This window comes from Telopea speciosissima, chromosome 2 (assembly GCF_018873765.1).
Source record: "Telopea speciosissima isolate NSW1024214 ecotype Mountain lineage chromosome 2, Tspe_v1, whole genome shotgun sequence".
Taxonomy (NCBI): Eukaryota; Viridiplantae; Streptophyta; class Magnoliopsida; order Proteales; family Proteaceae; genus Telopea; species Telopea speciosissima.
The window spans coordinates 2,523,885-2,537,679 of record NC_057917.1 but is presented as its reverse complement, the minus strand read 5'-3'; the positions used below and the strand labels follow the sequence as shown (position 1 = coordinate 2,537,679).

At 37.8% G+C, this 13,795-nt stretch overlaps 1 protein-coding gene across 1 annotated transcript; it reads right to left on the bottom strand.

Moving 5' to 3' along the window:
* Nucleotides 1-5,986: 5,986 nt before the first annotated feature.
* Nucleotides 5,987-9,291, bottom strand: LOC122649436 (probable protein phosphatase 2C 23). The gene is made up of 4 exons (XM_043842601.1): nt 7,471-9,291; nt 7,238-7,351; nt 6,514-6,778; nt 5,987-6,417 (listed from the first exon to the last, which is right to left on the bottom strand). The coding sequence occupies exons 1-4, from the start codon at nt 9,145-9,147 to the stop codon at nt 6,302-6,304; spliced, it is 2,172 nt and encodes a 723-aa protein (XP_043698536.1). The 5' UTR covers nt 9,148-9,291; the 3' UTR covers nt 5,987-6,301.
* Between the last annotated feature and the right edge of the window lie 4,504 nt (nt 9,292-13,795).

The following is a 13,795-nucleotide window of genomic DNA, read 5'->3' as shown; positions in this document are numbered from 1 at the left end:
TGTCATCCGCGTGAAGGGGGAGATTGTTGGGATATCTAAGCATGAGATAGAAAAAATAGTCCCACATTGGATATGAAATGGAATGTGAGTGGGTTAATAGGTACTTGAGCACCCTCTCTTTAACGACTAGCTTTTGAGGATGAAACCCAAATCCCTACCATTATTGAGCAATAATTTTTTTGTTGCTCTTAGGCTAATCGATCCATGCAAGTGGTCATCAAGTTATTACAAAAAATCAATATCAACAATAAAAAAAAAATAATAATAAGAGATTCATTGAAAGGTCTGGCCTTGATAAGTTTATCAATGCGGCAAATCTCCTTGTGCCATGTGGAATAATGATAAGACAATTTTGACCGTTGTATTGCTACTAAATACATTGTATTATTTTGTTTATATATAATGGGTTCTATACATGTATTTGACCGTGAGTGATATGGTATTGCCTTTCCTTGCATATTCACCCCTATAATGCACTCAATATTCCTCGTACCCCCCTAAGCGGTACAATATTCCACGTACCACCTTTCAATATTCCACGTATCACCCCTGCTTTACACCCCAAATGCATGATAGGTCTAATCCGTTAAATACCACCGTTAAATGCCAAAATTTTGACCATTTTACTCTTTGCTCTATTTTCTTAAATCTAAAAAGACTTAATTACCCTTACTTATTTGTTGCCCTAAACTAATTGAAAATGACCATTTTACCCTTTGTTTTATTTTTATAAATGAAAAGACTTAATTGCCCTCATTTATGTATTACCCTAACCTAATTTGAAAAGATTATTTTACCCCTAAATACTTGTTCCTAAAAACCCCAAAATGCCCTCATCTTCCCCAAATCATCATCTTCTTTTACACCACCACCGCCACCCAACTCGACAATCGACAATCGATAATCGCCGCCGCCTACGCCGCCGCTGCCGCCGTGAACTGAAGGGAACCCTTTTTTGAATAAAATCTGGAACCCTGCAAGCCTGCTTCTCCTCGATCCGACACTTGCAACAACCGATCACTGAGACGAAGAACACCTTTGCTGAGAAGATGAATGGAGACCCACGTTCGATTGCAGAAATTTCAAGTAACAGTGACTGAGGATTATTACAGACATATTAATACTTAAAATAAAAAAGGGGTGAAGAATATGAGAGAAGGGAGAAGATGGGACGATGGAGTTCTGGTTATGGGATTGGGGTACTCAAAGAGAAAATAAAAAAGGTTTCCGGTGTTGGATTTGGGTTTGGTTGAGTGGAAAGAGAAGAGATGGGTGGGGTTTGATATGGAATAAAAACTAGAAAATAGGAATTGAAGATAAAGAAGTGGGATTGGTGGAGATTAGAAGAGGGATTTCATCTCTCGGAGATGGGTTTGTAGATGGAGAAGGGAGAATAGGGTATTGGAGATTGGGGTTTAAAGATGGGAAAACAAAAAACAAATGGATTTGGTAGGTCTCAGAAATGCGATGGAGATGGTAAGAAAAGAAATCAAAATAAAAGAAGGATAAGTGGAGAAGAAGAAGACGATGTCGGACGAGAGTCTTCTACCCCGGCTCAGGGAAGCTTCGAGCTTTCTCGTCTCAGTGCTCCTTTTTTCTTTTGCTCCCTCACTCTGCTGCTCTCTGTTTCTCTCATTTGTCTTAGAACCCAAAACCAATGGTGGGTGGCAGTGGTGGTGGAGGGTATGTAAAAGAAGATAATGATTTGGGGAAGATGAGGGCATTTTGGGGTTTTTAGGAACAAGTATTTAGGGGTAAAATAGTCTTTTCAAATTAGGTTAGGATAATACACAAATGAGGGCAATTAGGTCTTTTTATTTATAAAAATAAAACAAAGGGTAAAATGGTCATTTTCAATTAGTTTAGGGCAACAAATAAGTGAGGGTAATTAAGTCTTTTCAGATTTAAGAAAATGGAGCAAAGGGTAAAATGGTCAAAATTTTGACATCTAACGGTGGTATTTAACGGATTGGACCTATCTGGCATTTGGGGTGTAAAGCAAGGGTGGTACGTGGAATATTGAGCCGCTTAGGGGGGGTACGAGGAATATTGGGTGCATTATAGGGGAGTGCGTGTGCTTTACCCGCATATTTATGAGTTTCTTAAGAATGTGTTTTTAGGTCCTCGAAAATAAATCCTTATGTTTGTAGTATAAACAAGACCTTAGAAGGGCATGGATATATCCAAGGAAATAAAACACGGTATTGGGTATCAGATGGGTCATTGTCAATATCAATACCGATATTGATATTGATGGAAAATTATCTCCTCCAATTCCCTGCTCAACCCAGTTCCCCCAGTGCCTATAATAAGGGGAGGTGGATCCCACCTGGGTAGAGTGTTCGGACAGGGGTAGGGTGGTCAGTGCACCCCCCCTTTTATTATAGGTACTGGAAAAATTGGACCGGACAAAGAACTGGAGGGGACAGATCCTGATATTGATAGCATCGATTGAATCGGTCTGATTCCAGATCAAAAAGGCACTTTTTTTTGTTAAAATTTTCATTTTTTTTACTGTATTTGTACTAAATTGGTCCTAACGATCTAATACGATACCGAAATTAAATTCCATGTCATGCGTCCCTTAAATGACTGATCAACGTTACATACCTAATGGTAGTAATTTTTCATGTCCACAGGTTGAGAATGAATATAGGGCAGCCAATAAATATTAAGTAGATATAGAACAGAGGAGCATTCATGAAGAGTAGTTTGTTTGCTGCAATGAAATGCGCTGTTATGAAACTTTCTTGAAAGTGACCTAATGCGAGCTTTCACAAAAAACCAAACCTTATGCCCGAGGGGCATGGTGTCAGGGTCAGTTTGACTAATACCTTCCTTTACTTTCACAATATTTAAATAAGAGGAGAAAGAATGCTACTTGGTGCATGCGGTGTGGCGTCTCTAGGCCCAGGCATACCGGTGAGCGAAATGACCATTGCACTCCATGGAAAGGCAGAATTTTCCAGAAATGCGGTAGTCATTTCGTCCACCCCTATGTCTAGATGCAAAGATAGCATACCACACATGCCCAGATAGTATTCTCTTAAATAGAAGTTTTCTTTTATTTTTTTTTTCTAGTATGGCTTTTCTGCCGACATATCTTCATCATGGCATGGTTTAAGAAGAATTGAATTGATTCGACTTCACAATCCTTCTTTGAATCACCATGAATGCATTTGGGTATTTCATTTTTTATAATTTTTTCTTTGATTCTTTGCAATGAAACTAATCTTTAGGTAAGTTTTGGCGGTTAAGAAGACATTAAAGCTAGCACTTTCTCTCAATCTAAGAAAGGTCATATTTGAAACTGATAAACTTCTTGTGATGCGTCTTCTAAGTGGTCAAACAGATGTTACTCCTTGGAGAATTGGGATAGTCATTAACGATTGCTTCAATTTGGTCTCGTTGTTCGATGGTGTTAGGTTATCTCATTCATTGAGGGAGGGTAATGCTGTGGCAGACTCTATGGCTTCACTTGCTGAGTCTTCCCAACATTCTTTATGTTGGATTTCTTCTCCTCCTCCCTTCTGTTGTATGCTGACTATATTGGAACATTGTTCCCCCGGTAATAAAATCTTCTTATCAAAAAACAAAAAAAGGTAACATAGATAAAACTTAAAGGATCATATCTTATATTCTGACTAGGAAATGACTACGAATATCTTTAGATTCTGACCAAAGGATTATAGACAGACCAAGATAACCGGTGCTAGTGTCTTTGTTTGGTTCTCCAAGCTTTTGAGAAATATTTTTTGAGGGCTTTTGGAGTTGGGAAAGTGTCATCTTGTTGATGCTTGTGAGATAACCTTATATTTCTTCCAAGTGGTATTACTCTTCCCTTGTTCTTGTTGTAAATATCAAGTTTTGGATAAAAATTTGAGAAGAGAAACTTTGTAATCTTCCCCATGGTTTTTCCCCCCTCATTGAAGGGTTTTCAACATTAAAATTGGCCTTGTGTTTTGTTTGTGTTTGCTTGTTTTATGTTCTGTACTTTCAATATTTGCATATATGCTTTTGTGTATGGTACGCACTTTTGTGTATGATATGCAAGATTGCAAGTTTGTTTTTGCATTTTTGTGTATTATACAAACTTTCTCTGTCTATTAACAATTAGAATTTTCTATCAAAAAAAAAAAAAAAAAGAATTTAATGAGGGAGTATATGATTGAATTTGAATCTCAAATTTAACGAACAACCTATAGAAACTGTCTCTGTCTATTTAACAATTAGAATTGTTAGATCATTTTATCGTGTGAAAAATTTTTGTGGACTGTCAAGAGAAAGCTTATCGTCATTGATTGTGAAGTGGCAATTTTCCGTTTGAAATTAATTATTGTATCTTTATTTTTTTAATTTTTGGGGTCAACCTCATAGATTAAACTTTGATCGGAGAATTACAATTTTCCTTTTAAGTCATTTTATTTCTATGGGAAAAGATTCTCTCAAGTCTAAGCCCATCGTCGATGTCGACGATACACTAACACCCTTTCCTCACGTGTAACTACCTCTTTAACACGTTATATATGAAACCGTTTTGTCGCTCTTCATTGATGCGCTCTACTATGCCACATACTTAGAAAACCCTCTCCCTATTTTTCATATATTCACACTGGAAATGTGTATCGGAGGACCATCCCATCACAGCTCTAGATAGAATTTTGAAATGAGGAGGCTCAAGCCTCAAGCCTTGATCATGACAGTTCAAAATATCCAACCGGATTCACATAATTTGTAACGAGTTTTCCATTGTTGAGTTCCCAAAATTCTTTTATTTTGTTAAAGGAGTAATTAAATATGTTGCAAACCTCACATATATAATCCAAGAAGAAGTCAAGAAGAATACGTCACAATTTTGTTAATTGACTATATAGACTTAAAACTAATTGTGTTGATATATTCATACATATCTAACCTGAAAGCCAACAACTTCCCTGTCATTTTCTAACAACTTAAGGAGATAAATTCAAAAAAACCCAGCGAAATCGACCACTTTCCAATAGCTTCCTACACAATTTGGAAAACCAAATTCGTTGGAGGCAGGAGCCCATGGTTGACTCAATGGATTCATAATTTTCTTGTTTCAAACTAGACATGGAATGTCCTTTTCTGTTCTCACTTTTCAAACAATGGGGTTTGATATGTTCAGACTTAGGAAGAAAAGAAAAAAAAAAAGAAGAAGCAAGTGTTGGGTATTGACAATCCTTGTCTTTGACTCTTGATCCTGATTCCAACTGCATCAACAGGAGATTTAGAGTTTCCTTTTCTCTTCAAAACCAAATATCTATTGCTAAACCAATTGACCAGTCTATCATCTTGGTTCTTAAATTAACCAACACCCATTTGCAAGATCCCCTCCACCTAATAGTTCATTCAAGCTTATATGTTAGAATCTAACAATTAAAAACAATCAAACCCATCACTTAAAGTGATGAGTCTATATATAGTGTTTGTATTGATTCTGTAGTAGACATGCTGCTCCTCACAGTGGAGGTATGTATTACACAAGGCAATAATGCTTCTTCAATATTGTTATCTCTTATCTATGAGAGCTTTTCAATTTTAATTTACTTGAGGAATATAAGGCAGTTGGTAAAAAAGATAATATGGAATATAGGAATTGAATTGAGTGGCTCTTGAAACAGAATATTGATTGATTCTATTCTCAGAACATTACTTTTTTGCACTAAGTTGCATTTAAGTTCCAATTTCTGAGTGTCCCTCCATGGAGATAACCAAGATAAATTTTGACCTGATAATATTATTCCAAGCAGGTCAGTTACTTGAGTCAAAATGCTTTAGCCGGTCCTGCTAGTTCACCAACTAGTTATCATCTTCCCATGCTCACTCTGTCAGCAATTTGATTCCAAATTACAAAAAAAAATTTGAAGCTAGCTTGTTTGTGTCTCCTCTCTTATGTTACTGATTACAACTGAGAAACAAAAAAACCTGATTGGCAAATAGAAGAAAGAGGCATAAGGAGTCAGGACCAATTGGTCACTCTTTTAATAATTACTTTTCATAATGGAACTTTTTTAAGGAGTCCCATTTTATTGGAAAGTTACAATTTTCTACAACCGCTTAAAATCAAGAAGCAGGTTTTTACATCTTTACACAACTACAACTCTCTCTCTCTGTCTCTCCCCGAAGTTTCAATTGGTATGTTACAAGGTGGCTTTGGGAAAAAAGAAAATGGGGAAATATAGGAAAATGGTAAACAAAAAGAACAAAAAAGGGGGGAAAAATGAGGGCCTCAAGTTTCCTGTGAATGAGACTATATTTTCTATTTGTGGACTCCTATTTACACACTTGATCTCCATATCCTTCCCTCCAAAGAGATAACAATGACAGAGACATCATCGTGATATTTGCGACGATGCCCTTGTGGTATTTCAAGTAACTCATGGAAGTCCATACCTGTGATAAACCAAAAACAATCTCAAGTTAATTACAGTTTGGGTGATTTGATATCTACATCTACCTTATTCCTTTGAGTACATATTCAGGACTTACCAGCTTTCTTTGCTGCACGAAACAAGACCTCTTCAACAAGATGTTGTGCTGGATCTCCGTCGGGTGACAAAGAAAGGAAGAGTTCGACTTGTGAGACTGCCTCTTCATTGGTGAAATATTGGTAGAGCCCATCAGATGACAATATCAAAAATCTGTCTTTGTGCCCGAGTCTCTGGTGGTGGAGAGATGGGCAACAGGTGATGTACGGAGAAGTTCCTATATAATCTATTCTGAACATCTCCAGGAGTGCATTGTTCCATTTTGGCTGCAGAAACCCAAGGAGCTAATGTGTTAAAAAAATGGCTAAACCTCTATCTAATCTAACTTGGTATGTGAAAGAAATGAACTTTAAGCTCCTTATTTGATCATGGAGTTGCTTATAAATATTAGAAACATTTAAAAATCATATGTTTGCCATCATATACTAAATCTGTAAATGAATACCAAATTCGAAGGCAACAGGATATTCTGTAACATCCATTGGAACCATGTCATACATTATGGATTTGATGAACCCAAAGTTCGAAGGTTCCCATTGCAGTGGACCTTTAAACCCAAAGATCCACCAGACTTTCTTCCATGAATGAGGTCTTAACAACTGAGTGGGAGACTCCAACATACAATTATGCCTCATGTAGCAGAGGCCTAAAGGCAGCTTCTTCCCACTTCCTATTCTCCTCTTTTAGTTTTACTACTCTTATCAGAATGATGATGGAAAGGGTACCTGTTTGAGAAAGCCAGCTCCAAAAGCTCGTGTGACCTTCAAGGAACCTTTTACTCTATCGTTCAAGAGAGCAGAAGCATCATCTGGATGTTCATTCTTTATTCTCTGGACTTCCTGAAATGCAGAGTAAATTTAAGTCAAGGAATTGCTTAACCCAAAGGAGAGCACAAACATACAAAATCATATATGCGAAGGATTGCTAAACACACAAAGGATGTGCTTAAGGGTTTTACCTCTTCCACACAAGTGGAATGGTCCAGAGTTAGCTGAACAGCAGTTAAACTGGGTAACTTGTAGTGCTGATCACCATCGAATGCTTCAAGATCATGCAAAGTTTCCTCATTGATCCGTTCCAAGTCTTGGGGACCCTTTCCGATCCACAGGTCGGGCTCCTCTTTCTGAGCTAAGACTGCTCTACTATCACCCACATTCATCAAGTAGACATCCTCTCCTTTCATCAACATCACGAGAACACAAGAGCCCATCAGAGCCAACTCAGGATTTTCCATTACCATCGTATCGGCAATCTCTAAATAGGCTTCCTCTGTTTTTCTTAAAGCCTGAGAAAGAGCTTTCAAGACGTCCGAGTGATTTATACCATCTTCGGAAACATGGTGGCTCAACTGTTCCTTTAACCTGAGGTCGAGTTCCAACCTCTCCCTGTCCCATTCGCATTTCCACCTCCTCTGACTCTCGTCCCATTTCTTTGCTGCTCCTCTAAATCTATTCCTCGAGTTCTTCCTACTTCTCCTCCTCTTTAAATTCGAATTCAAGCTGGTGTTAACATCTCCACCTCCGGAGGGACTAGTTTCAGGCTGGACACACTGAGAACAACCAAAATCAGCACAATTCGGATTCTCAGTCCTAATATGATCAGACTGGTCCGTCTGAATCGAAACTTCCGCCTTCTCCTTCTCCAAACAAGAATCCGCCACAGGAGAATTCGTGGTATCGTGTTTATCATCCCACAACAAGCCTTCGAGCTCCTTATGTACAGCAGTGTAAAGATTAGAGAGAAGATAATCAGGAGCATCAGGACCATTAAATCCATCATAAATCCCAACGAAAACCCAACCATGTTCTTCCGAGATGACTACATGAACTCGATCTTCTCCGGCCTTCCCTTGAGCCCATTGAAGATTCTGACTCCCCAAAGAATCGTCATCATCCAAGCTCGTTTCGCTGCTCAGATTAGTACTGCTAACGATTAGATTCTCGCCGTTCCTATCGGACCCAGCAATCCAGTCGGATTCCTTAACGGAGGCAACCCTTTTAACTCCCGGAACAACGATGGAGTTGCGGCCACCACGAAAGGTCTTAGCGATGGCTCTGGAGAAAACCCTCATCAAAGAACCTTTCTTGGATCGGAGCCTCAATGCGTTACCACCGTGGGAGAAACTCCTCTGGAACTGATCAGCCCCTTTATCCATAGGGCCAGAAAAGATGGAGCCGCGATCGAGAGGCCCCGAAAGGAATCCCCTTTCGATGGGTCCGGACATGAATCCCCGCTCGAGGGGTCCTGAAAAGACACTACCACCACCGGGCAAGGGACCAGAATTGAACAAAGAGCGGGGGACTGGTTGGAGGGGGATAGAAGCGAATGAATTGGAACTCTCAAAAGCGGCAGGACGATCGAGACAATTAGAGGAGTAAAGATCGCCAAAAGCAGTAGAGAGAGGGGTGGAGGTGTTGGCACTTACAGAGGCACCGGAGATGGAGCGGAAGGTTGTAGTCTCTTCGGAATGAACTTTAGATGAAGAAAAGAGTGAGGGATCGGGACGAACGTAGCAGAAAGAGTGGCCAAGACCTTCATCCAGAGGCTCTGAAATCACGAAAGCCATGTCGTTCCGACGGGGAGCTCCTCCGGCACCGGAGAAGCAAACGCTGAGCTTCCCAAAACCATTACCCATCGAGACGGATCCAGAGAAGGAAGAGAAATACGAAAACCCTATATGGAGTTGAAGACTTTAGAGCCGATCTTTCATTGCTAGTGATGCTTCTTCGATTTTCTCTGCTTTCTTCTTCTGGGAAGAACCAAAACGAGGGATGATGATGCAGACGCGTCAGCGGAGAAAAGAAGTAGCGAAGGTGAGGCGTTGACTTTTGGGTTTGGTTTCTAAAATCTCATCAAAGCCCTCTTTTTATTTGATTCTGTACCTTTTTTTCCCCTTTCATAGTTTGGGTAGTTACGTACTTTCCTTTGGTTAATTGTAATTTTTATAAATGATTTTTAAATTTATAAAAAAAAAAATGGATTTCGCGTTTTGTGCGTGTGTAAGCGTTGACTAAAGGGGGTGGAGGGGCATGGGCCGTAATTAACTATTACGAAAGTTGTTCAATAAAGTAAGGGGGTGGTGGCGGTGGGGGAATAAATTTGAAGTCAAAAGGGAGAAATCCAACGGTGTTTGGGGGTTGTGCCCCTATGCAGCCGCCGTTGGATTATCATGGAACCGTTGACTAACACGTGTTAGATAATAATGGCAGTCGTGACCCTTGACACTGTGAATCCCCACAAATTAAATACATCTCCAAAATCTGTACCAAAATTACATTCCAAACCCTCCACCGGTTCACCCCGAAAAAAGTAATAATATATATTAAAGATATTATTAACTTGAATTTTCTTAAAAATGGTCGCCCCGTCGCCTCTTTCGAGTTAGAGTTAGGCTGACTTTCATTATTTTTTGTTGTTTTGAGAAGTTTACAATTTATATTTGGGCGATTGTTCTCTGTTTCGGAACATACTAATAAGCCTAGACACATGGGAACGATCACGTCAATCATTTAAAGGGGTAGGATAGTCATTTTGCCATTCTTGTGTTTGACATAGACAACATTTGAATTTTAAATTTATTTTGGAAGATGAGGGTGGGTCTTGGTTCAACGGTTAAGGTGTCTCTATTGTAACCTAGAGGTCAAGGGTTTGAGTCCTAAAAACAATTTTGATTGGAATCTCGATTGCAGCCAATAAAAAATTGGGCCGAGATTCTGATCAAGGTTTGAAAAATTGGATCAACCGATTCCAATGGATCTGGATCGAACCAACGTTATACGGAGACTAGTATTTCAGGGATTTTTGCTCGATTTCCACCAATTTTAAATCAATTCTGACCGATTTCGATCTGGATATTTCTAAATTTTAAACGTTGATTCCTATCCTATCCTATCCAAATGGAATCACAATTTTGGGTTTTAAAAAAACACTGAATCAAATGTAATATGTGACGTTTTGAGCTCTCTCCATGTTTGTCCTCTTTTGTAATTTTATTTTGAAAATTGGAGGAATATTAGGATGTGAAACGTGGAGTTGATCGCTTTAGACGCACAGAGTGGAGTGGAGTTGGTTGCAGGGATTCTTCTTTTGTTTTTTTAACCGTAGTGGTGCATGGTGCGTGTTGTACTGTTGCGTCCGCGCTGTATTGACCGGAATACCCCTGTTTCTTGGTTGACCTTCAATACTTTTTTAACCCTCATAGCTCATTCCATAGAGATTGGCCATTGGACGGCTGAGATTTTTTTTTTCTTTTTTTTTTTCAACTCTGGATTACTGGATATTGACCTCATCAAGCTTGACTTTTTTTTTACTTTTTTTTCTTTTTTATGTTTTTTATGGGTGTTGTCTACCGGTTAACTGCCCAATGGGACATTAACTATACATCTACAAAATAAATTATTTTTATTTCTATTTCAATTATTTTTATTTATCACCCTAGGAGTGGGTTGGAAACGTAGGTTCAGGATTCCCTTGATCCAATAAGGTCCTCTCGCTTAGAAAGAAAGGCCTGGTTGACAGGAAGATCATAAGTCTAAGGGTGTCAATCAATTGGTTTGCTATTGGTTTTTATTAGATTTGGACCAAGTTAAAACCAAACCGTTAAGATAAGTTTCGATTTTGGTCGATATCGGTTTCAATTAAATTCAGTCTAGCTTTTTATCAGACTTTTTGTATCAAATCGGATGATTATCGGGCTCAATCCAGTCTGATTTTGGGTTTACATGTATACATAAGGAACTTGACGGGAATATCCTAGTTTTTTTTTTAATTTTCAATTTCTTATCAGGTTACTATTGGTCCAGTCTCAATTTTTTTGTTTTATCAGATTCAGTTTGGTTTTCAGTTTTGATTGGTGTATTCAATCATTTTGATTTGTTTTGATTTGTACCAGTTCTATAAAATCTTAATTTTAAACCAAACAAATAAGGGTTCAGTTTGATTCAAACCGAACCAATCGATTTTTATTGGCCAATAGTAAAAAGTATGTTGGAGTATTTATTTGTGTAAATTTTTAATATGTGAGGATGTATAAATTTTAAGTCTTAAGAGCACTCCTATAAAAAACAAAAAAACAAAAAAAAAACTCATGACCAGGTAAATCATCCCTAGCGAGACAATAATTTCCTAAAAAATATTAATTGTTGAATCAAAGAAATGAAGAATGATCTATTTTTCAAGTTCTTACTTAATTTGCAAATTTGTGATAAGGGTATATAAGGGTGTTAAACGGTTTGGGCTTTATATAAGATTTTTTAAGTAAAACCAAAACCAAATCGTCTAGTAAACGATTTCGACAGTCTCAGTTTTAAATGGCTGTAAATAGTTTCATTAAGTTTTTATTTTTTATTGAAACGACTTCGTTCTTTAACTCTTTTTTATTGAAATATATGTAAACTTAACATTAAATTTAATTACTTATTGTTATATGTTTTTTAATAAATTTAATGATATAGTTATTTGTATGTTTTAGTTTTTTATTGAAAAGATTTGAATGCCTCTTAATTTTTTAGTGAGATTTTTTTTGCTCTTGAGTGTGTGTCATTGACCACACACTATTGGACTCTTTTTATTCTAAAGAATAGGCTCCTAAATCCTAGTACACTAAAGAGAGAGAGAGAGAGATTTACTTCAGCAGTTCCTAGAGTACTGGTAGATGCATTTCACCAGCTTCTATTTGCTTGCTCCAATTAGGTTGAAGTGAGAAAGATTTATTTGTCGATCCAAGGCTTGCCCTGGTGGTTCGCTACTCCCTTGGGAGAACTGCGTCAGGAGCTTGATCGGTGGTTCAAGTCTCCTTAGCAACACCTAGTCCACATTTAATTGCTTTCCAAGAAGTGGAGCCTTTGGATACCATATTTGACCCCTTGTGGGTCCCCTCATTGCCTCCTTGTGGGGTCTTGTTGAGGTTGATGGCCAATGGGCCCTTGAATTGCACCCAAAAAAAAAAAAAAAAAAAGAGAAAGATTTTTTTTTTAATGTAATTTTTTGGGGTCAAATAACTTATTTGTTGTGACATATATACATATAATTCTTTTCTCTTTTATGGAAATTTTATTGTGGTAGTTATATGTTTATTATTTTATGCTTCTTTGCAATTGTAACCAATTGCTTGTAATTTTAAAATTTGATCACACAATAGACAAACTTAGAAAAAGTATAGACATAGTATTTGCAAAGAAACTACAAATTATCGAGTATCCATCGTTGATTTGTATGTTTCAACGAGTGTTTAATCTGACTATTACAAATTTTCATGTATCATTCTTTTTCCTATCTTCTACTTTAATGCCTATTGATAATCTTATATAGTTTTTTTCCTAATAACTTTAGGGGAAGGTGCACCTAAAATCCTCACCTACCCTCCCCCCCCCCCCATAGAGTAGGTACCCTGTAAGGGTGTCAAAACTTAGGACCAACCGAAACAAAAACCAACTCAAAACTGAAATTCCTTAACCATTTGGTTTTGATCTCTCTCAAGCGCGCACGCACACACACACACACACCCACCCACCAGAGCATGACTTAACAAATGGTTGGTGGGTTGAGGATGATGTTGGCGTTTCAGAGTTGAAAACAGAGAGAGAAAGAGAGATTTGGTACATGGATGCATCAAACACTGAAAAAAACAAGAAAAGAAGACTGGAGAAGAGGATGTCTAAAGACTAAAACGTCACAAACCAATACAAAATATAAAAATATATGGAGGCCACAAAAACCTAGTAGGTTCTTTATTGAAAAAGCAATGAAAAGTTGGACTAACCCTTCCCACTTCCATAATAACAAACCCACCCATTTTAGATTCCAGATTTCAAAGCTTCCATCATTTCATTTAATTTACAGCTAGTGGAGAATGGAGACACCCTCCTCCACCTCCACCTCCACCATCTCCACAACCCATTCACTTAACCAACCTTATCATCTCCCTCCCACACCCTTATTTCCTGACGTGCTCTACCTCCTACTTAGCCTTATTTACAACTCATGAACGAATTTGTATACACCTTAGAGAGACTTGGATGGATTCAACAAACATTGCAAGAGATCTTCAAAAATAAATAAATAAATAAACCATACAATAAGAAGCTTCTATATATGGTCTCCTCTATGGAATAGCATCATATAATTATGACTTCCACCCCATGTTAGCCTTAACTTTTAGGGGCCACAAATGTTCTATAAAACCTATTTAAATTAGGAGAAATTATTATGAGTTAGTGCTCTAAGTGCATTGACTTCCAATTTTTAAAAAGCTTCATTGGTTCATCCTCGATTTTGACCTCCTT